The 22,588-nt window shown below is 52.6% G+C and overlaps 1 protein-coding gene and 1 long non-coding RNA gene across 3 annotated transcripts; one reads left to right on the top strand and one right to left on the bottom strand.

Moving 5' to 3' along the window:
• Nucleotides 1-649: 649 nt before the first annotated feature.
• Nucleotides 650-3,379, bottom strand: LOC132647142 (uncharacterized). Its single transcript, XR_009585432.1, has 3 exons — nucleotides 3,321-3,379; nucleotides 3,092-3,230; nucleotides 650-1,838 (listed from the first exon to the last, which is right to left on the bottom strand). It is a non-coding gene; the product is annotated as an uncharacterized LOC132647142 (long non-coding RNA).
• On the top strand, nucleotides 2,488-22,233 carry Fbxl19 (F-box and leucine rich repeat protein 19). Of its 2 annotated transcripts, none has more exons than XM_021655397.2 (11): nucleotides 2,488-2,813; nucleotides 3,964-4,164; nucleotides 5,582-5,725; nucleotides 5,837-5,923; nucleotides 6,003-6,221; nucleotides 6,728-6,760; nucleotides 7,859-8,370; nucleotides 16,511-16,674; nucleotides 16,751-16,912; nucleotides 20,724-20,942; nucleotides 21,053-22,233. In XM_021655397.2, exons 2-11 carry the CDS (start codon nucleotides 3,988-3,990, stop codon nucleotides 21,229-21,231), a joined length of 1,896 nt encoding a protein of 631 aa, XP_021511072.1. In that variant the 5' UTR covers nucleotides 2,488-2,813; nucleotides 3,964-3,987; the 3' UTR covers nucleotides 21,232-22,233. The 2 variants fall into 2 exon arrangements, with proteins under 2 accessions (XP_021511072.1, XP_021511073.1); XM_021655398.2 differs by having other exon boundaries at nucleotides 6,728-6,889.
• Nucleotides 22,234-22,588: the final 355 nt, after the last annotated feature.

The raw sequence follows: 22,588 nt of genomic DNA, 5'->3' as shown, positions 1-22,588 counted from the left end.
GGACTGGCTTGGGGTAGCAGTGAGCGGGTTTTCTAGGGCTCAGAAGGAAATTGGGATGGCATAAAGCAGTCCCATTGATAGCTGAGGGTTCAGGGGAGGCCTGCAAGGCTGCGAAGGCAAGGCACGAGGCTTCACAGCACGCAAAGCTACAATTCAGGTTGACGACGGAATTTGGTCAGCGTGTGCGTCCTCTGTTAAAAGGAGAGAGGGCGCCCCCTGGGAACAATGCAGGGTAGACACGGTAGGAAGACCCAGATGAGGACGGAAGAGGGGTGGGGGTTAAGATGGGGGTCGCCTACTCGTCAGTTTTCTTTTCCCAGAAGCTAACTGTCCGGCATGATGGATTCCTGGGCTTCCGAAACGGCTGGGCTGGAAGGGACCTCGAAAAAATAACTGCTGCCACATGCCTCGTACCAGAACTGGTTACTTTCTTGAACACTTTTAACGCTAATTCTGCCTGGAGGTGAGTATTATGCCCCCTTTCGGGTAAGAAACTGAGGTTTGATGACTTCCTAAGGCGGAAAGGAGATTTTGTATATTCCAAAGTCTTCTTTCTTTGGCCCTCACGACGTGCAAGGTATCGATTTGCAATGGTCTGGGAGAGGAAGCATCGTGTGCAAGATGCCCAGGCTTTCTAAGGGACAACAGCGTGGGAGTACTTTCTGGGGAGAACCACGCCTCCCTTCTCGCTGCAATACTGGTTATGGTTGCTTCCCCCCCCCAATATAAAATCCTCACCATCCGAGAAGGCGGACGTTCTCTACTCCCTGATCACCCCCGCTACCTCTCTCTCACCCGCACTGATTCCCACAGGTGACACCAGGTCTCCTCCACTGGAGAATGAAAGCTTGGGACTACATTTCCCTGCAAGCCCTTTAGAAAAGGAGGCCAGGAGGAAAGAGACTTTCCGTTTCCGTCCGCCTGCGATTTGGCGTGTTCGCGTCGATACATATTTCAACAGGAGCGTCCTTTCTCTGTACAGCTAAAGAAGAGACTACATACCCCAGCAGGTACTGGCACCGAGGGCAAGCGACTAGGTCGCCATCTCCGCAGTAGTCCTTTCCAACATATCCGCCGAGACTAGTCTTAGCGGTTGGACTACAAATCCCATAGCACCGTCTGCTCCTTCACCCTCCATCTTTGCGATAGGCCCCGCCCCACCCACTTCCATTGTCTGGACAGAAGATAAAAGAGGGGACCGGGGGAGACTACAATTCCCGCCCTGCTTTGCGCTACTGAGTGCGGGATTCTGATAGTCCGGGCGGGCGAGGAGCTCCGAGTGGTAGAATGAAGTAGCCAGGAAAGGTTAGGTAGCCTGCCATCTTTATGGTAGTCTCGTTATCCTCCTGGTTCTGGCATTCTTAAGGAACATAGGAAGGTTGGAAAACTACTATTCCCATCCCAACTTCATAAAATCGATTTATTAGGCGTATGCCCTCGTTCGCCATCTTGCTTGTAGTCCTCGTTCCTTTTTCACCTTTCCATTGTTCCTGACGAGTAGACATGGCAGCGGGAAGGCAGCAGATGGACTGCGACTCCCGTCAGGTATCACACACGCGGAGGGTTGTGGACCAGAGGGCGTGTGAGTGCCTGGAAAGGAGGTCGGGTCGGGGGAAAAGGCCATCTTGTTTGTAGTCATCGTTCCTGCTCCTTCTATGTCCTGCTACGGGGAGTCTCGGGTCAACTGGACTATAATTCCCGCCATGCTCGGCTCCCAGCGTGGCATGCCTTTCGCCATCTTATTAGTAGTGCCGGCTGGCCCCAGTAACTCGTTTTTCCCACGGTAGCGCCAGAGTTTGCAGGACTACAACTCCCGTCGTGCTTTGCACGCGTTCGCCCTGGAAAGTAGAAGTGGTGGAGGAAGGAGGGAGAAGGGGGCGGGGTTCCTTTGGGAGAAGGAGGGAGTAAAAAGGAGGAGGAGGTGGGAAGGAGGGAGGGGAGAGGGAGGAGAGGAGGAAAGAGGAAGGAGCTGAGGAGGGATGAGAGCGGCGACCAGGGCCCAGGGCTGAAGAAGCGCGAGGCTAGGGGACTAGAGGTGCTAAGACACCTCAACTGCCCCCACCCCTTTCCTGCCTCTGCCCCATCCTTTCCTTACACCCTCCCATTTTAGGAGAGGATTTATTCAAATTTTATTTAAATCCCAATATCTTGAGGGTCGCGCGTTTGAAGGGGGAGGCCGGGGGCGCGCGCAGGCTGGGGGGGCGGGGCCGGAGCAGCTTCCTTCACCCCCCTCTTGCCCGCCCTGTCTCTGTAGGTCAGGGGGCCGCAGTACAGGGGCGGACCCAGGGGAGGGGGGCAGGTTGCAGCGACCCCCCCCTCCCCGGGAACCGGCGGTGGGCGGGGTTTGAACCCCGGAAACGGTGGGGGGCCCCCGGGTCTTTCCCTGGACCCCTGGGCAGTTGGAGCTGGGAAGGGGCCAGTTAAGGGTCGGGGGCTTTGGGGCGAGGTGGGGGTGGGGAACTGAGACTCGTACCCGGGACTGAGTGGGGCCCGGGCAGAAGCTGAGCACCCTGCGCCCGAGGAGCCCCCGTTGGCCTGGGGGGGCTGAGGGACTGAGCCCCCCAGAGCAGGACCTCCCCCTGGAAGGGCCGCGCCGCAGCCCGTGGGAGGGCCTCGCCCCCGGCGCTCCCCATCTCCACTCGCTGCTGTCCCGGCCTCCGCCGGAGGGAGGGGCCGAGCGCCCTCGGGGGGCCGTGGACCCCGGCGTTCTGAGCGTTCCGCGCCCCGCGCCGCCCGGCCCCCCCGCCGCCGATGGCCGCCGACCCGCCGGGAGCTGCCGAGAAGGGAGAGATGGCTCCCGGGACACGTGTGAGGTGGGTTCATGCGGCTCCTCCTCACCCCCAGACCTGGGCAGCTCCCACTCCCATTCATCCTCAGCCTGGCCTCTCCCTGCCTTCCCCGCCCCCAGCCTCACCCTCCCTTTGCTCCAAACTCCTCTCCAACCTTCTTCCTATAACCTCCCAACCCTAGGCAACTGGCCTTCCTTCCCCGACCCTGCTGCCCCTTGCAGACCTCCCCCTCCGTCCCCCACCCCCCGCCTCCAGTCGCCGCCCTCCAGGCCCCTCCCCCGGAGTGCTGGAGGGCCCCATACCCTGTGGATGGTCTGGAAGTCCTTGGAAAGGGAGAAGCCAGGGGGAAGCAGGTCTAAGACTGGCTGGGAAGAGACCCCTCCAGGCTTGCTGAATCCATGTGGGATTTCAGAGGATCTGGTTTCCATGGGCAGGAGAGCCCTAGGGATTCCAGACAATTAGGGATGAAAAGCAGCCTGGTAAGATGTGGGATGGGGCGGGGGGAGCGGGAGGATCCAAAACCGAGCCCACCTTGAATTTTGTTGAGATGTTAGGCCGGATTGTAGAGTCCCGGGGGAAACTGGGAGATTACCCAGGTTGCCTGAGGGATCCTATTGGATATCTTGGAGCAGAAGGACTTCTGTGTGGGCTGGGAAGGGACACTTAGGAACCTCAGGGGTGTCAGTCCTGGGAAGTTGAGAGCACAGTGGGTTATTGGAAATGGATCTGGTTAGAGTATCCAGGTTTGAAAGGTTTGGATGACTAGTACCTAAGAGAAGAGAAGAGAGAGGGAGAGAGAGAGAAGAGTGTGGTATTTATTTGCCCCTGCAGTCTGGAGGTTAATCTGTGAGAGTATGGGTTGTTTGGGTAACAGGTATGAGTTCGAAGCTTCCTGAGGTAATGCTGCAGACATGAAGCCCTTTCCAGGAACCTTGGCTTGGGATGTTAGAGGAGGGGCCTAAGTGTCTGCTTCCAGCAAGAGGGAATGTTCGAGGAGGGAGGTCTTGAGTAATGGGAGTGGCTGTCTCCTCAGGACACACACTTAGAGGGCTGACCTTCCTGTCTCGTGGGTACAAATAGCTCTGCTCCATCAGAGGTGCAGGGAGCTCGTGTTCAGGACTGTCTCAGGCGAGGCTCCGCAGGCCTCCCTGACCCTACTACCGTCTGCCTACAGCCCTCGGCGTTGCTGACGCCCCCAATGTCGTCGAGCAGCCGGGGGCCGGGGGCCGGAGCGCGCCGACGCCGAACCCGCTGCCGCCGCTGCCGGGCCTGTGTGCGAACTGAGTGCGGGGACTGCCATTTCTGCCGAGACATGAAGAAGTTCGGGGGGCCCGGGCGCATGAAGCAGTCGTGCCTGCTTCGGCAGTGCACCGCGGTGAGTCTTGCCCCCGTGCCGGGTACGTGGACCTCCAGGTATGCTTGCCGAGAGCACCGTCAGCAGTATCTGCCCGAGTATTCTCTGGGTGTCTAGAAGCTGCTTTCCAGAATCTTCCTCAGAGGTGCTGTCTTCCTCCACTGATTTGTTTAAACTTTTGCTTTTTGCCCTTGTCACAAAATGGGGTACACAGAAGAATCTGCCTTAGATCTATATGGAAAGCTCAGCCCAGCTGGGTGTGGTGGCACATGCCTGTAATTCCCAGATTACAGGCAGAGGCAGGCCGATCTCTTTAAGAGGGGGCCAGCCTGATCTACAAAAACAAACGAAAGCCAAGACTACACAAGACTACTCTGTCTTGAAAAACCAAAAACAAACAAAAAACAAAACAACCCAAAAAGTGAAAAGAGAGCTCTGCCCCCAAGTTTATGCCCCTGGCCAAATATCTGTGTAAGAGGAACCCATCTTACATGGAGAATAACTTTTGCCTTTCTCTAGCCTCTTCCACAACCTTTAGGCCAGGAACCCCCGCCTCCCCGCTTTGTAACCTTGAGCAAATCACTCTGAACTTCAAGTACCTTCTCTGTAAAATGTTTCCTTTGCTGGGCTGCAGAGATTAGACAGTAGTGTACTATGAATGTCCTATTGAAAGGCCCAGCACAGTGGTTATCTGGGAAGCATGGTTTCTTCCCTGCCTCCCTCATCCTTTGAGCAGCCCCGGGCACCAGAATGGCCTTTCCCCAGCAGCTCGCCTCACTCCCTCTTTCCTTGCACTTTCACCCCCACGGTCCCTTCTCTTCCTTTGTCCCTTAACCCCTTGCTTCACTTTCTGATCCTCCTTCCTTGATCTAGATCCATGGCCTTCAGCATCCCTGATATGCTTTAGTGTAAACATTGTCCACCCTAAAGTTACATTGTCTGAGGCTGCTGCCTCTGCCCCAAGTCAGACTAAGCAGCTGTGACTCCTCATGTCCCATGGACCTTTGCCTAACTGGTCTCACTGTGGGCCCCTGAGTCACCCTTGGACTCCCCTGAACAACCTTAGCATTAGCCCCAGGCTATTGTCTTATCTTTAACCCATCTGAGTGTTCACTCACCTGTGGTCTGGTCTCTTCCACTCCGAGCCAGCCCTGCCTCCTGAGCTAACAATTCCAATAAGGACAGTAGCTGTGTTTCTGCCCCCGCCCCCCACCCGCATGCCTCGTCTCCTTCTTAACAATGGGCCTGCAAAGGAAGCTCCCTCACCCCATTTTAAAGACGCAGAAACAGTGAGGTTAAATCAACTGCTGAAGGTCATTCTGGCAAAAGGACCAAGTTAAGGACTGGGTTCTGAACCCACTTTATCCCACAGCTGACTCCAGAGTTTTTCTGTGCAGCTTGGTTGTGGGGTCCCTGATGCCTCCTCTTCCCCCAACAGCCCGTGCTCCCACACACAGCTGTGTGTCTCCTGTGTGGGGAAGCTGGGAAGGAGGATACAGTAGATGGAGAGGAAGAGAAGTTTGCTCTGAGCCTCATGGAGTGTACAATCTGCAACGAGATCGTCCACCCTGGCTGCCTGAAGGTGGTAACCCTGGGGATGCATTGGGGTAGGCTGGCGGGGAGGGGGAGGTGGGTCACAGTCTCTGGGCACGTACTGGCACCTTCTCTCCGTAACGTGGTCTCTCGTGTACAGATGGGAAAGGCTGAGGGCGTTATCAATTCAGAGATCCCCAACTGCTGGGAGTGCCCCCGATGCACCCAGGAAGGACGGACAAGCAAGGTAAAGCAGGGGCTGGGACCGGGGAGGGGTGGGAGGTTGGGAACTAGGTGCGGCCTCATCCCCAGCTTACACTTTCTAGGACTCAGGTGAGGGTCCAGGGCGCCGTAGGGCTGACAATGGTGAGGAAGGCGCTAACCTAGGGGGTGGATGGAAGCTGACGGAGGAGCCACCACCTCCACCACCCTTGCCCAGAAGAAAGGGACCCTTACCTGCTGGCCCTCCCCCTGACGATGTGTCTGGGCCCCCAAAACGGAAGGAGAGGGAGGCGGGGAATGAGACCCCCACCCCAAGGAAAAAGGTGAGCGGAAGGGGGAGGCTGGTTTTAGCCCATGGGATTCTGGGAACTGTAGTATTAGCCTGGGGGGTGGGGGTTCCAGAGGAAGGTCCTGCCTGATGTGGGGAGCAAGGGTATGTGGGTTTCTTCCAGAGGTGGTTGGGAGTTGTAGCAGGAGTTGTGGATGGAACACGGATCACTATGAAGAAGAAACATAGCGAGGGGTAACTGGTACAGGCCAGGAATCTTTGGAAACCTGGAGAATTAGGGAGGAGCAACAGAGCATGCTCAAACTACTACAGAGGCGGAGGGAAGGGCTTGAAAAAAAGCCTGAGGGGAAAAGAAAGAAGCTGAGGAGCATGCTCAGTAAGCCAAGACACTGATTACAAGGTTAGCATGCTGAGCGGTCTTCCTGGGATGGGGGCTTCTGGGATTTGTAGTTCAAGAAGAGGCCGTGGCCCTTAGTTTGGTAGTCAGTAAGGGCTTCTAATGGAGTTTCTTTTTTTCCCTGTATCTCCTTGCCCTGGTAGGTGAAAGGAGGCCGAGAAAGGCACTTGAAGAAGGTGGGTGGAGATGCCTGCCTCCTCCGAGGAGCGGACCCAGGCAGCCCCGGCCTTCTGCCCCCCAGGGTTCTGAATCCGAGCCAGGCATTCTCATCCTGCCACCCTGGGCTCCCTCCCGAGAACTGGGAGGTGTGCCGGGGACCTCCTCCTTCCCTCCCCCGCCCCACCCTCCATCATGGAGACCAAGATCTGTTCTTTCCTGCTCACTTTGTCTTGCTCTAGCCCCCGTGTTCCCTATGGCCCCCTGGAAGGAGTTAGGTGGAGAATAGCCTGGGTCCAGGTCCTAGGAATCCCTGATTTCCAGCAGCCATGAGTATACTATCTGGCCCATTTTCCTCAGTTTTCTAAGCCTGAGTGGAAAGAACTGAATTTAGGTTTCTGCCATATTACTGATTATTTATATGGTCTTGGCAACTTGTTGGCTACTCTGGGCTGGCAAATGGGTTTTCTAATTTGTGAGATGAAGACAGACCTACTTTCCTTACCCCTTTTCCCATCTCCTAGCCAGATAAATCTAATGACACATAAAAGTAATGGGGCCCAGAGAAAGTAAAGGGTTGGCCCAAGATCGCCTGGCAAAGCTAGAATTCTGATACTATTCTGCACTGGCAACCCAAACACAAGCTCCTGCTGGACTGTCCAGATCCTCCACCAAATACCAGTTTGTAACCTTGAACACGTCACTTAGTCTTTTTGAGCCTCGCTCAGATTCCTCACATCTCCAAGGAGTAGCCCCGGTTGTCTCTTGAGTCAGACAACAAGGTTGCTCTCACCAAGACAGGCAGTGATCACTCTCACACTGCGGGCTTCTCTAGTCTAGCTGTTCCATGTTGTCCGTGGTCAAGCAGGACCTTCCACAGCCCAGAACTGAAAAGGCAAGCCCACACTGCACACAAGGCCCCTGGGAGGGTCGTGGGCCACTGACTGACCCAGGCTATCTGGACTTTGAATTGTGCCTTCACATGGTAGATAAGGAAACTGAAGTCCAGAGGTGGACTGTGTCTCCTGGGGCTGTTCATCCTCTGGTGACTCCTTTTGGGTGAGTGGTTGGGAAAGTGCACTCTAGGCCCTAGTACAGCCTCACCTGTCTCTTTGCAGAAACCAAAGCCGCCTATGGCTTCTGCTGAGGGCCCAGCAGTGCCATCCCCATCGCCACAGAGGGAGAAACTAGAGCGTTTCAAGCGGATGTGCCAGCTGCTGGAGCGGGTGCCTGATACCTCTTCTTCCTCCTCGGACTCAGACTCTGATTCAGACTCATCTGGCACATCACTTAGTGAGGATGAAGCTCCTGGGGAGGCCCGGAATGGGCGGCGGCCAGCCCGAGGCAGCTCTGGCGAGAAAGAGAACCGTGGGGGGCGGCGGGCCATCCGCCCTGGCAGTGGGGGGCCACTGCTCAGCTGGCCCCTGGGCCCTGCCCCGCCACCGAGGCCTCCGCAGTTGGAGCGGCACGTGGTCCGGCCTCCCCCTCGAAGCCCTGAGCCTGACACTCTGCCTTTGGCTGCTGGATCCGACCACCCCCTGCCTCGGGCGGCCTGGCTTCGAGTCTTCCAGCATCTAGGACCCCGAGAGCTATGTGTGTGCATGCGAGTCTGCCGGACATGGAGCCGCTGGTGAGTGGCCAGACAGGCCTGGCTTCCGTCGCTGCTTTGATTCTTGCTTGTTAGGTGACCTGTAACAGGTTTCTGGTTCTCTCTGAGTCTTGGCCTTCTTTTTCCGTCTGTATTGTAATGTGATCCCTTCGTGGCTACTGTGAGCTCACTTGGCCCTCCCAGTGGCTCTGTGGAGAGCAGATAGTAGACCTAGGACTTTGAATCGGGAGAGAAAACCCCCCTACAGGTAGTCCTTGCCCTCTGAAGCAGCCATGGGTGGCTAGCCATAGGTTCAGATAGCCTGAACCAGCCATCCCTTTTCTCCTAACACCCTCCCCCCATTGCCTCCTCACCCTGTGTAGAAATGCTTGTCATCCCCCAAAGCCTGTCTTTCCTTCTGGTCGTCACCAACAAGCTTCCTCCTCCATCGCGCTCCCACAGCGTGCTGTTCCCCTAATGGAGCACACAGAGGCCTTTGGCGTGTGGACAAGCTTTCATTCTTTATTTCTGTGTTCCCATCAGTTTCTGGGTTTGGGGACACATACTTTGTATTGATTTTTATCTTCATATCCCCAACATAGTACAAAGGCAGTATAGATAGATGTTCAAGAAATGTTGCACTAAGTGAGTAAATCCAAGGTTTTTCCCAGGACTCAGATTCCCATCAGGGCTTCAACAGTGTTGCATCTCCAGCCCTCAGGAGGCTGAAGCAGGAGGAGCCTGAACTGAAGGCCAGTCTTGGCTACATAATGACACTTAGTGTTCTGTGTCCCCATCAGTGTTCCCTGTTGTTGTGTCCCCAGTCACCCTCACCTCCCCACTCCTTACCCCTCCATCCCTATACCCCCCCTCCAAAAAAAAAGTGCAGTTATCTTTGTTCACATGAATAGCAGCACCCGCAAGGAATGAGGCACACTGAACCTTGCTAGTCTGGTTAGGGGCTAAACAAAACTCCTCCCTCTTCCTTTGGGACAGGGTCTGGAGAGCTAGAACTTTGCCTTGGGGTTTCTCTGGAGTCAGGCAGGCTGGTATGCGAAGAGCCGGAGGCAAATGCCTCTGGTAGACTGTTTGCTCCAGTGAGTCTGTGCCCTTGGGGTAGTTTTTTAACTTCCTCATGCCTTTCTTCTGCTTCTTCTTCGTCTTCTTTTCTTCTTTTTCGTCTTCTTCATCATCATCATCTTTTTCATCCTCTCTCCTTCCTTTTCTCCCTTCCCTGTACTAGGAATGAACCCATGGCCTGTTGCATTGCAGGTCCTCTACCACTGAATTATACCTTGAGCCTTCTTATTTTTTTTTTTTTTTTTAATTATTTTGTTTTGGTTTGGTTTTTTGGTTTTTGAGACAGGGTTTCTCTGTGTAACAGCTCTGGCTGTCCTGGAACTGATCCTGTAGATAAGGGCTAGCTTTGAACTTATAAAAATTCTCCTGCCTCTGCCTCTCAAATGTTGGGATTAAAGGCCACCCGTGGCCTGGCTTCATTTTTATTTTTGAGACAGGGTCTCCAAGTTGTCTAGGCTGACCTTGTTCTCCTTTTACTCAGAAGGAGAACACCACCAGGCCTGGCTTCCGATTCTTTATTTCTTCATGTAAAACCAGGACGGGTCTCACAGCTTTTGTTAGATGGTAGACCAGAACTGAGCAAAGTCCTTAGGAAGTAGAAGCTTTCAGGGCCTCAGGATCATTACTGTTCACATGTGCTTGCTTACAGATACAGACCGAAAGACCAAGGTTTTAGTCTTAAGAACTGTGCTCTGGAAGAGACTGCAGCATAGATACAGTCTTGAGAGATGAGATGTTTGTCCATGCCTTTCAGGCTGGCTCTGTGCTTGACACATGGGATCCAGAAGAGACCTGTAGCTGGACATAGACAAAGCAGACAAGCCAGTGAGTGCACAGTATCCCCAGCCTGGGCCCTGCAGCCTGGCTGGTGGCTCTTGTCAGTGCTGACTTCCATCTCTTAGAGGCCTCCATTGCTCACTTGTAGTCTGGGGTGTATATTAATGTGGTTGGATATCAAGTCCTAAGAAGGACTGGTTCTAAGATGCCCCTCCACTTCAGGATACCAAAATCCAAACAGCACAGTGTGTGTGTGTGTGTAACCTGCTCAATCTCTGGATGGTTTATGGGATCTAATACAATGCAAATGATATGTAAATAGTTACTATCCTGTATTGTTCAAGGAGTAACAAAACAAGTCTCCTTCAGTACATAAACAATTTTTGTTTAAATGTCTCCATCTGTGGGAGGTTGAATCCTTAGATGCCGAAGCTCAGATACAGAAGCCAGGTCCTGTTTACCTTGTGGGGTTTAATGAGGCGGTCCCTGCAGAGCACTCAGCACAGTGCCTGAGGGTACTAAGCCCTCAGTAAATGGTGCCTTCAGGTGAGAAGAACCAGCTAAGAGCAGAGCAGAGGGCTGTGGGGATCACAGTGGGGGATGTGTCAGGAAGCTCTGCCAGATCTGGTCATTCAAGCAGGAGCAGCAGGGAGGGGCACAGATTGAGACTTTGTGGAGGAGGTGAGAAGACAGTGTCTCACTGTGAATTCCGGAACCCTCCTGCACCACGTGCCTGGTCCAGACCTCTGTGAGAAGAGAAGTGGCCCCTGGGCTTGGGGGTCCGGGTCTGTAATTCCACTGCTTGGAAGACTGGGGCAGAAAAATGGCAACTTCCGGGCCAGCCTCCGCAGTTTATTAAGACACTTCTCCAGATAAAAGGACTAGCTGAGTGGTGACACATGCCTTTAATCCCAGTACTTGGGAGGCAGAGTCAAGTGGATCCCTGTGATCAAGTTGAGGCGAGCTTAGTCTGCATTTAGAAAGCTCCAGAACAGCCAGGCCCACTTTAAAAAAATAAAAAGGAAGGATTGGGGGATGGGGAGATAGTATTTGTCGTGAAGGCCTGTATGTCATCCCCAGAACCCAGGGAAAAGGCCAGCATTGAGACAGGAGAATTCCTGGGGCTTGCTGGCCAGCCTGCCTAACCTGATCTACAAGCCCTAGTTCCCTGTAAGAGACCCTGTTTCAGAAAACAAGGGGTGGGTGGGGGGGCATCTAGAGAGATAGCTCATCAGTTAAAAGCCTGTGCTGCTCTGCAGAGGACAGGCGTTTGGAGAAGTAACTTAATGATAGAACACTTGTTTAGCCTGGTCCTGGGTTCAAGCCTTTGTACTGCAGGAAAGGGCTTAGACTTGCTGACTCATTGCCTGTGAAGACTGCATTGTGAAGATGAGCTGAATTTGTGACCCAGGAGCCTGGGTGGGAGATAGCAATATTCCTGAAGCTTGGGAATCCTAGAGGAGGGTCAGGCAGTCTCAGCAGAGAGAGAAGAGCTCACATTTGATCTTTGGTCTGAGATGCTGCGAGCCGGTCCAGTTCCACTGCCGAGGAAGCTAGGTTTCGTTCTAACATACAAGTCTTCATCTTGTAGGGAGCAGATTTGAGAGAGCCATGCTTCTCAGCCTTCCTAATACTGTGACCCATTCCTACAGCCCCTCATGTTGTGGGGACCCTCTACCAGAAGATTGTCAGGTGGTACTGTGCACCTTTAATCCCAGCACTACCGCCTGAGGTGGAACCAGGCTGATTGCTCACCCTGGTCTTCAGAGCAAGTTCCAGGACAGCCAGGGCTACACAGAGAAATTCTGTCTCTAAAAAAAAAAAAAAAAAAAAAAAAAAAAAAATTGCTACTGTTATAAATCCTGATGTAAATATCTGGTTTTAGGTGACCCCTGTGAAAGGCTCACTTGACCCCCAAAGGAGGTGAAGCCCATAGGTTTAGAACTGCTGCGACAGAGCAGAGATACCGGGCTCAGTGGTGCACGCATGTAATCCAGCTCTCTGGGAGGCAGAGGCGCGTAGATCTCTGAGTTCAAAGCCAGCCTGGTATACAAATGAGTCCAGGACAGCCAAGGCTACACAGAGAAACCGTGTCTGAAAAAAATCAAAGAAAAGAGAAAGCACAGAGACAGAACATAAGTATAAGCTAGAGAAAGAGCAACTCAAGAATTTTGGAGCTTAAGGAAGGAGATAGGTCCTAATAAAAGGCTGAGGAAGGGAGGCTTAGAGCACACACGCACACATGCACACGGACACACACCTTGCTGTGCGTAGAGAAGGGGAGAGCCAAAGCCAGAGTCAAAGGCAGAAACTCCAAGTCGGGGACTTGGTCCATTGAGTCGTGCTGGGTCCCTGGTTTCTGAGACGGCCCCTGGCGTTCACCAGCTACTAAGACAACTGTGTTGAGTGAATGAAGTTAGATGAAGAAATGGGGTGTGGAAAGAAGCAGAAGAGGGTGTAGCTGGAGAAGTTCCTAAGTGGGAGAGCAGGCAGTTGCAGGCTTTCCTGTCTGGTAGCTCTGATTATTCAGAACTGGGAGGCAAAGGGCGGCCAGGGGGGTTGTGGAGGAGGTGTTGATGTACCAGGTAGACACTGCAGTGTTCAAGGTCGTCAGCACAGGAGGAGGTAAGCAAGGACTGGCACACGGTCAAGGCTGGCTGGTGGGAGGCTAGAGGGTAGCGGTAGTGTTAGGAATCCCAGACAGTGCCTAGAAGGAAGAACCAGCAGTGATCTCTGCCCACGGCCCATGGAAAGCTGAATCTGCGGGGGGGGGGGAACTGCTCCATCCCCAGGGCACTTCTGCAAGATGAGGTTTGAAACTGCAATGGAGGGTTTGCAGAAGGATGTTGTGGGCTTGGCTGGAGTCAGAAGGGGGATGCCCAGGCCTGCCTGTTGAAGAATTCTTGCAGGTTTTGTTGCTCAAGTGCCACTTGTCTCCCTGTCACCCTCGCTCCCGCCCCCAGCTTGAAAAGACATCCATAGCTCTCTGTCACCTTCAGCCTCTGCCCAGTCCCATTGGACATGACATTGGGCCCCAGCACAGGCCTTCCTGCGTTGCTTCCTTTGTTGGTGTAACACGCCTTTGAAGTCAGAACTCTTACCCCATTTTATGGCTTGGGAAATGGAGGCTCAGAGAGGTCTCCCCAAGTGTGGAGGTGGAAGAGCTGGGTTTAGATCTGTGCGGCTTATACACTGCTCTTCTGGTTCTGTGTCTGGGACAGTGGGCGCCCTGCCTGGCGTTGCAGCCCTCTCTGTCGTCTGTCCCTGCTGCTGTCCTGGCCCTTCGAGCCTCATCCCTGCCTTTTTCCACTCAGGATTCAGGCTCCATCCACTTAATACCTAGGGGTCCCTGGACAAGGTTTTGTTTTTTCTTTAATTTATGTGTATGTTTGTGTGAGTTTGTGCACCAGAGGAGAGGCATGCATGAGCATGTTATATCCCCTGGAACGGAGCTTCAGGCAGTTGGGAGCTGCCATGTTGGCTCTGAGAATCAAACCCAGGTTCTCCGTGAGGGCAGTAAGTGCTCTTAACCGCTGAGCCATCTCTCCAGCCCCCCTTGAGTATATTTTTTAACCTCTCTGGGCCTTATGTTTCTTAATTGTACGAATATTAGTCTGTAGTCATCAGTCTGTAGTCTGTGTTAAGGTGAATTGTCCTCATTCTTGCTTGCCACCTGAGTTTCTCAGAGCTGCCGTGTTGTCCTGCTCCTGGGTAGAGATAGCTAAGCCCTGCCTTTGTCCACCCTCCCCTTCATGGAGTCTCAGCAGGGTCTTCCCCTCTTTTGGTCTCTGAGTTGAAGGCGCCATGTCCTTATCACCCCGGTTTTCCCCAATGGTGTCTTTGCTCCCTCACGTCCAGAGGAAGCTGGGACACTCCTATCGATAGGGCCTGAGCAGCTGTTGGCTGCTACACTGCGGTTGATTTAATCCCAATGTCCTGTGACCGACCACAGTGGGCTGAGTTGGCTGCAGCCAAGAAACAATCAGGGAGACTCCCTGAATGTGAAGGTCTAGGGTTGAGCCTTGAGGGGCCTAGGATAGTTAGCCTCTCTAGAAACATAGAATGTGCCAGAATAAGTTGGCACTAGACGACATTGCATGCGTATAAAGGCATGTTGGTATTCTAGCTGGCTTTTGTGGAATATAATGCAGAAACACAGTTGGGGACCTGGGAGTACCCTCAAATTAGGGTTCTCTTTCCAACTGTGGACAGTCCAGGAGGCCTTCAAGGAGTGGCACTGCGGAGCTAGGACTTTACGCTGGACAGAGAAAGGCTTTGGATGTAGCAGGAGGTCAGAGTAGGAATGGAGAGAGGCTGGCTGGATAATGGGTCTGGTTCCGTGTTTTTCTTCTTAGATTGGAGAGATGTATGTTTAAAGGTTGAGTGGAGGGATTGGAGACTAAAGAACGGAATGGCAGAAAGAAGGAGAGAATGAAAAGAAAGGGAAGTCCGTTGTAGGGCTATTGTATCTTTAGTACCTTTCTAATCCATATCACCTACTTAACTGGCTTTAGGTTTTAGATAGCCTGGCTAGAATAGGTTTCATTGTATTTGTTTAAGTGTCATCTCCTTGCTGGCTTTTTTGTTACATTTATTTATTCATTCGTATGTATGGTGGGGTGAGGTGTCCTGGGAATCGAACTCTGTCATTAGGCTCGGCACCAGCACCTTTACCTGCTGAGTCGTCTTAACGGCTTTTGGTGACAGTGTCCCACTGTGCAGTACAGATTGGCCTTTTAAACTTTATCTTTGGGAGGAGGTGCGCTGTTAATTGGATGATGGAGGAGTCAGTTCCCTTTCTTTGCATGGGTTGTAAGGACAGAACTCAGGCAGGCCATCAGCCTTTCCTGGCGAGCATTCTATTGCCCAGGCATCCCTAGCTCTCTTGTTTATTTTAAGCTTTGCATTTGTGTGGACCGCTGCTGTCTGCTGTTCTTTTTCCGCTTGTGTTTTGGTTAAGACAGGGTCTGGTAGCTGAGGCCGACTTGAATTCCTGATTGTCCTGTCTCCACCTCTCAAGTGCTAGAATTACAGGCGTGTGCCACTGCTCCCAGAGCAACACTGGTTTTAAGTGCAGATAGAGAATGACGTAAAGATAAACTCATGCCAAATATGGTGGCACACGCTGGCAATCCTAGTTGAGGTAGGAAGACTACCTCAAGGTCTTTTGTTGTTTTTGTTTTTTAAGGCAGGGTCTCTCAAATAGCCCTGTCTGTCCTGGAACTCACTATGCAGACCAAGCTGGCCTCAAACCCCATACTCACAGAGATCCATCTGTCTGTGCCTCCGGGATTAAAGGCTTGTGTCACCACGCCTGGCCCACCTCTAGTCTAAAGTAGCCTAAATAGTGAGTTCCAGACCAGCCTGGGCTACAATGAGATACCCTATCTCAAACAAACCAAAAAAAAAGGCAAACCTGTGTTATGCAGAGAAATAGGCAGATAGTGGGAAAATTTGAAAATTACTGAAGAAGACCACCTTACAGTTTGAAGGAACTGAAGTGTATCACAGGATGTTGATGATTTCTTGATAAAACACTTGGGAGTCTTTCCACTTACGGAGAGTGGGACTCAGACCTGTTGATCTTTCTTCAGAATTCACATGTTATTTATTGCTCCAGTGCCTGGGACCTACAGGCCTAAACACTTAATAAATGCAAAATGGTGACTGAGTTGTTGTCGGACTTCACGCTGGCTTGGCTCATTCAGCCAGCATGTGTGTGGTAACCAACCTGTGCTCGGCACCTTCCTTTAGTGTGTTGGATGCTGGGGATCCAGAAGTGAAAAAGGCCAAATCTGCCCTTGTAGAATTTACATCCTAGTGGGGGAAACTAATCCAACAGATAAAGTATTATTCTAAGTCCAGCACTGGCTACACACTTGGCCGAGTGAAGCTGAAAAGCGCCTGTGAGAGGTTCTGACTTAGGAAGGGAGGGAACTCAAGAAGCCCAGAGGTAGAGTCTGGGGGCTGCTTTCAGGGCTCTTTGGCATTAATTACATCATCCTGAAAATGGTGTCTGTGTAGCTATCTGGCAAAGTTGTAAGATCCACGAACTGTAATTACTTCATTTGATCTTAAGGCAGCCCTGTGGGGCAAGCAGCCTGAATCATTATCTTCGGTTTATAACTGAAGTCTTTCTGACTCAGGAAGAGGAATGGACTTGCCCAGGGTCTTGCTTCCAATTTCCACTGAGGTGGACTTCTAGATCCAGTCCTTTGGGCCAGAAGATTCTAGCCATCCTCAGACAGGAGAAAGCTGGGGTGTCGGATTGTGGGGTCCTTGAGAGTTGGGGCTGAAGACTCTGTCTCCCCCCTGTGGCTGGCAGGTGCTACGACAAGCGTCTGTGGCCTAGGATGGACCTGAGCAGGAGGAAGTCACTGACCCCACCCATGCTTAGTGGGGTCGTTCGTCGCCAGCCCCGCGCTCTGGACCTTAGCTGGACAGGTGTCTCCAAAAAGCAGCTCATGTGGCTTCTGAACCGACTGCAAGGTAGGACTGGCGATGAGTCGGGACAGGTGGGGACAGGCAGGTGCCATGAGTTCTAGCAGCTGTCTCCTGGTTCTAGGCCTGCAGGAGTTGGTGCTCTCTGGGTGCTCCTGGCTCTCCGTCTCTGCCCTGGGCTCAGCCCCACTGCCGGCTCTGCGGCTCTTGGACCTCCGCTGGATTGAAGATGTTAAAGACTCCCAGCTTCGTGAGCTGCTGCTGCCTCCACCAGACACCAAACCAGGTTTGCCCACCGAGCTCACCTGTAGACGGGTTAGGTAAAGTGGAGGCGTGGGCTCTGAAGCCCCTTCTGATATGCCAGGTCTCAAAGGAGTTAAAGAAATGGAAGAAAGTGGGCTGGAGAGAGGGCTCAGTGGTTAAGGGCGCTGACTGCTCTTCCATATGGACCCAGGTTCAAATCCCAGCACCCACATGGCAGCCCACAGCTGTCTGTAACTCCAAGATCTGACACTCTCACATAGACACACATGCAGACAAAATTCCAATGCATGTAAAATAAAGATAAGTAAATTTAAAAAAAAAAAATAGAAGAAAATAGGAGTTTGAGTAGGAAGACCTGTTTTGGCCACTTTTCGTTTACTCACTTTTCTTACTGTGTACTTTGAACTAAGTCTTGAAAGGATAGGCTTTCCCTTAGAAGGGCAGAAAAGGCCTGGTGAGGAGTCATGGTTTTAAAAGCATTCTCTCTGGCCCCAATAGTCTCTTCCTACCAAAGCCAGGAAAGCCACCCAGAAGAACACATCTGTGTTGTCACCCTCGTGCTCTGACTGTCATAAGGACCACTTTTTTGGTTTTCTGTGCCCTTGGAACGCAGCCTCCTATGCATGGAATGCAGACACTCTCCCACTGAGCTCACAAGCTTGGTGTTTGTTCTTGTGGTTTTATACAGGGTCTCACTGTATAGACCGGGTCTGCCTCAAACTCCCAAGAGATGAGCTTGCCTCTGGAATTAGCGTGAGCCCCCACATTCGACCCTTCCTACTTTTCATTTTTTGTTTGAGTTTGTGACGGGTTTTGTTCTGTGGCCTAGACTGGCCTGGAACCGGTGGGGCTCTGCCTCCTAAGCTCTGAGTCCACAGAGCTGCACCACCATCCTTAAGACTGATATTTTTCACTGCTGAGGGCTGAGGGCTGAGGGCTGAGGGCTGGCTTAGCATACGTCCTTCTGTCTTACGCCATCCCTGTACTTTAGCTGCTTGAGACTTCTTGCCAAGGTCTCTCCAGTCCTGGGGCCTTTTCCTAATCTTCGTCGCCTCTTCTGCTGTATCCTCCTCCATCGAATTAACAGCTGTCTGTTTTTAAAGTATTTCTTCGGAGAAGACGCTACACCTGCACTTTTTACGTCTCTGAAGCCATGGATTTAGGGAAAATTCTAAGCAGAGCAGGGCAGGCTGAGGCTTCAGTGACCAGAGTCTCTCAGCTTTGGCTTCCTTCTTTTTCTGATCATTCAATTCCTCCATTTCAGGAAGCTGTCTCAGCTCTTAGATTATTTATTATGCTTAGATTTCTCGCTTCTAAGACATACACTAATGTCCCCTGCCCTCAGTCCACAAGTTCTAAATGACCTTTCTTGCCACTGGTAGACTTGGGCTGTGGCCAGTCAGTTTGCTCCGTCTTTAAGCTGTGAGCTCCTTAGGGACACGTGGAGGGGTGGAACTCGGGGCTTGCTAAGTTGACTGCCCACAGACGTATAACAGAAGCGGTATGTTTGGTTGCCAGACCTTAGGGAGCAGTTCACCAACCTTGTAGTCCCAGCACTTCTGAGGCCTAAGCGGGGCCAAGGAGATACATGGAAGGCTAGCCTGAGCTAAATATTCTACCTCAAAAATACATTTTAAATAAAGAGTAATTCTCCTGGAAGCTTTGCGGTACATTCCCGTTATCCCAGCTACTCAGAAATCTGAGGCAGGAGAATCAGGGACTCAGGGCAGGCCTGGGCAACATAGAGACGTTTGTCTCAGAAAGTAAATGAGGACACAGCTTAGTGGCCAGCGTGTGGTCCTAGGTTCAACCCCTAATGCCACAGACACACACGCACACACACACTGATTTTAGCATTATACAGATGCCACAGAACAGTTTTGGAAACTTATCTTAGTCTGTGACATCTGGCGATGTTTTTCTCAGAGCCAGGCTAGTGTCTGGCAAGTGATGGTATTATGATAAGAGTCTGATTCAGTCCTAGGCCTGGGGGTCTTATCTCTGTTACTTCATAATCATGTGCTCTTGGACAGGTGACTTTGTGACCTAAGCTCTAGTGTTCTCTGCAAGCAGGGGTGGTCAAAGTAGAGGCTTCCTTTTGAAATTATTTGTTTTGTTTCTGTGTGTAGCCCTCGCTTTGTAGACCAGGCTGGCCTGGAACCCCCAGAGATCCACCTGCCTCTACCTTCCCAGTGGTATGATTACAGGCATGAGCGGGCATGTGCGCATGCTTGCACGTGTTCACAGAGGGGTGTCAGGTGCCCCCAGAGCTGAGATACAACAGGTGGTTGTTAGCTATTGGATTTGGGTGCTTAACCGCCGAGCCATCTCTGTTGCCTTGGCTTCCTAAAGCATAGTATAGGCCCAGCAGTGTTAGCACAAGAGAATTTGGAAGAAAAGTAAATCTGAAATCTTGGGCTTCGTGCAAGACCTACTGCAATTCTGGTGCGGGGCCAGCAACCCTCCAGTCAGAGATCCTAAGGCAGTGGTGTGGAGTGGGAGGACTCTGAGCCCTTTCCCCTGGAGATAAGGGAGGAGGAGGCTTCTGGACTCACTCTGCAGTGGCCAGCAGTCTCTTGAGCCTAGGTCATCCTGTCAGGGTTTCGTGGACAGAGCTACTTGTGGAATGTAGCCCCAGTGTTTGGGGATGGGCTTGGGTTTAAAGCTGAAACAAAGAAAGGATAGAATCCATGTTCTATCAGGGAGTTAACCTGTCCTAGTTGGTTTCCTTTTGTTGTGATGAAACGGCATGACCAAAGGACGTTGGGGAGGAAAGGATTAATTTCATCTTACAGCTTGTAGTTCATTATGAAGTCAGGGCAGGAAGTCAAGCAGCGACCGGCCAGGTGTACTGCTCATTGGCTGGCTCTCCATGGCTGGCTCAGTTGGTCTCCCTACCCAGGGTAGCACTGCCCTCAATGAGCTGGGCCATCTCACGTCAGTAATGGAACACAATTGCACGTTAAATGAACATAAAAGAACATGCTTCCACAGACGTGCCATCCGATGGAGGCCATTCATTCTTCAATTGACATTCTTTCTTCGACGATGACTCTAGCTCGTGTCGACAACAATTAAAAACAAGAAAAAAACAAAAAGAAAACCCAACCAAACCAAAACAAAAAAACCTGAACCAGCACATACTTCCAAAGAATTCCAAGTAGGGGAGAAATACTACCACATTTGTGTTTGAGAATAAATCGATGGAGCATTGTAGCTACTCAGAAGGTAGAGGTGGGAAAATTGCTGCTAATTTGAGGTCTACACAGGCGTTCAGACCAGCCAGAGTTACATAGCAAGGGTGTGGGAGAGTGCCGGCAAACTTGGTTCTGGCAGAGAATGAGCGAGAGTTCAAGCAAGACTGTCGTTGAGCCTGTACCGTGACCTCACTGGTCATGGGGAGGGTGGAGGAGTGGTGTTTATTGGATTAGGGGTGAAAATAACTGAGTATCCTACTAGGGACAGAGCACTGAGCAAAAGTTGTGCTTTCTTGGACATTCTTATGGCAGGAGAAATAGATCCCAAGGGAGAAATGTATATACAGTGTATTAGATACTGGGGGTGGGGCTTAGGAGTGAGAGGAATGTTAAGACTCTGAGCGCTTGGGAGGCCTCCCTCAGGGGATAGGAGCACAGGTCAGAGGAGATGACTTTGGGTGCCGTGGGTGTTGGCAAGAGCAGGTCATGTGGAGCAGCAGCAGGGGAGGCGCTCACATGTTGAGAGCAGGTAATGAAGAGCATGAGGGCGGTGGCAGAGCTCCCAGGAAGGGTCCAGGGGTCAGAGGTCCAAGGGTAGGAGGAGCCTTAAATGTTAATGCTTCTTTGTCCACGCAGGGCAAACAGAGAGCCGAGGTCGACTGCAGGGGGTGGCAGAACTCCGCCTGGCAGGCCTGGAGCTCACCGACGCCTCCCTGAGGCTCCTATTGCGCCATGCTCCCCAGCTCAGTGCCCTCGACTTGAGTCACTGTGCCCATGTTGGGGACCCCAGTGTCCACCTCATTACGGCTCCCACCTCCCCTCTCCGAGAGACACTGGTACACCTCAATCTCGCTGGTGAGTGCGATCCCCCCGTCTGCCTTGCTTGCCTAGTGGTGTGGGTCCCCTGTCCGTCGCCTACTTCCTGCTCGCCTATCTAGTCTCAGCTACCACTGCCTCATCTCCAGGATGCCACCGCCTCACGGACCACTGCCTTCCACTGTTCCGTCGCTGCCCACGTCTTCGCCGCCTGGACCTGCGTTCCTGCCGCCAGCTCTCACCTGAAGCTTGTGCCCGGTTGGCAGCTGCTGGGCCCCCTGGCCCCTTTCGTTGCCCAGAAGAGAAACTACTTCTCAAGGACAGCTAGTTGGGTGCCTATGCCCTGGTCCCCCAGGACTCGACAAGAGCTCCTGGGCCTCTCGCCTTCATTTCACCCCTGTTTGGAGGCCAGGTTATTTTCTTCATGACTTGGCACTCCTCAGTTTAATGACTTGGGATTTCTTCCCAAGGACTTGAGCCAGCCTTCCCCTTCCCTCCCACCTGCACTGATATCTTTGGGGGTCTTTGCTTCCCATCTCTCCCTTCCACCTGCTTCATTGTCCATCCCCTTGGGGGAGTGGGTCAAGAGGTACCGGGGAGGTGCTGAGCCAAAGGGACGGTGGGAGGGGGCGCCAAAGGTGCGAGTCGGGAAGGAGGAGGGGATATGGTATCTTGCACGCAGGATACTGGGAGCCAGGGGGCCGAGGGAGGTGGTAGCCGGGTGTGGGGAGGGCAGAAAGCAGAAAGCAGACCAACAAGGGTTCAGGGAACAGACCAGTTGGGTGGGGCGGGGTCCAAAAAAAGGGAAACCAGAGGAGCAATTGGGGTTCCAGGTGTCAGATAGGGGCCTCTACAAGCCAGGAAAAGCCAGGACTGGGGGCTGGGAGAGGAGCAGATGTGGGCTAGTTCCCTCTCTGTGGGGTTACCCTTCTCCCCTTCCTCTGCCCAGATTTCAGTTCTTTTCCCCACCCCGACTCCTTGAACGTCACTGAAAATGGCAGCTATTGCAAGGAGTAGGGGCCACGGGTCTACCTGCTGTTCAGCGTGGCCCAGGGGAGTGGTAAGGGGTGGCCCAGACCCCTGCCTGGCTCTCTACACAATACTTGAACATTCATCTGTACTGAAGTGTTACTTGAACCGGGGGAAATCTCGGACTTGGGGGAGTGTGATGTGAGGGGACCAGCTTGACTGACGGAAACTGGGCCAGTGGGTACCCAGTTTGGACTGTCCCACCCCCAGTTCTCTTGAGTTACTGTCTTGAAGAGCTCCACCCCACCTCCGACCTGAGTTGGGGGTGGGGGATGTCAGCTTAAAGATGGGCAAGATGGGACTCCTCCAGCTTGGCTCTTACCATTCTTTCATCGTCATGGAAACATGTGTCCCATTTGCCCAGGGAACTGCCACTCCTGGTTGCCATGGAAATAGCAGCCAATGGACACCTCCGGAAATCAGTGCTAAGACTGGAAATGGTCCCTCTTAGTTGCTGTGGGAACTTAGTAAGACTCTTGGCACCTCCCCTCTCCCCACCCCTTCCCTTCTTCCAGTGTGGGGGTGGGGTCTCAAGAGCCTGAGGGAGGAGTCGGGTCCAGGTCCCACTCAATTTAGGCCAGGGGGAACTGGATTGTACCACATGGGGGTGGGGGGAGGGGAATCTATCCACATACCTCAGGTAACAGGAAGGTGCG

The sequence above is a fragment of the Meriones unguiculatus genome, chromosome 14 (assembly GCF_030254825.1).
Source record: "Meriones unguiculatus strain TT.TT164.6M chromosome 14, Bangor_MerUng_6.1, whole genome shotgun sequence".
NCBI classification, from domain to species: domain Eukaryota; kingdom Metazoa; phylum Chordata; class Mammalia; order Rodentia; family Muridae; genus Meriones; species Meriones unguiculatus.
The sequence above is the reverse complement of the archived record's forward strand: the minus strand, read 5'-3'. Positions and strand labels throughout refer to the sequence as shown.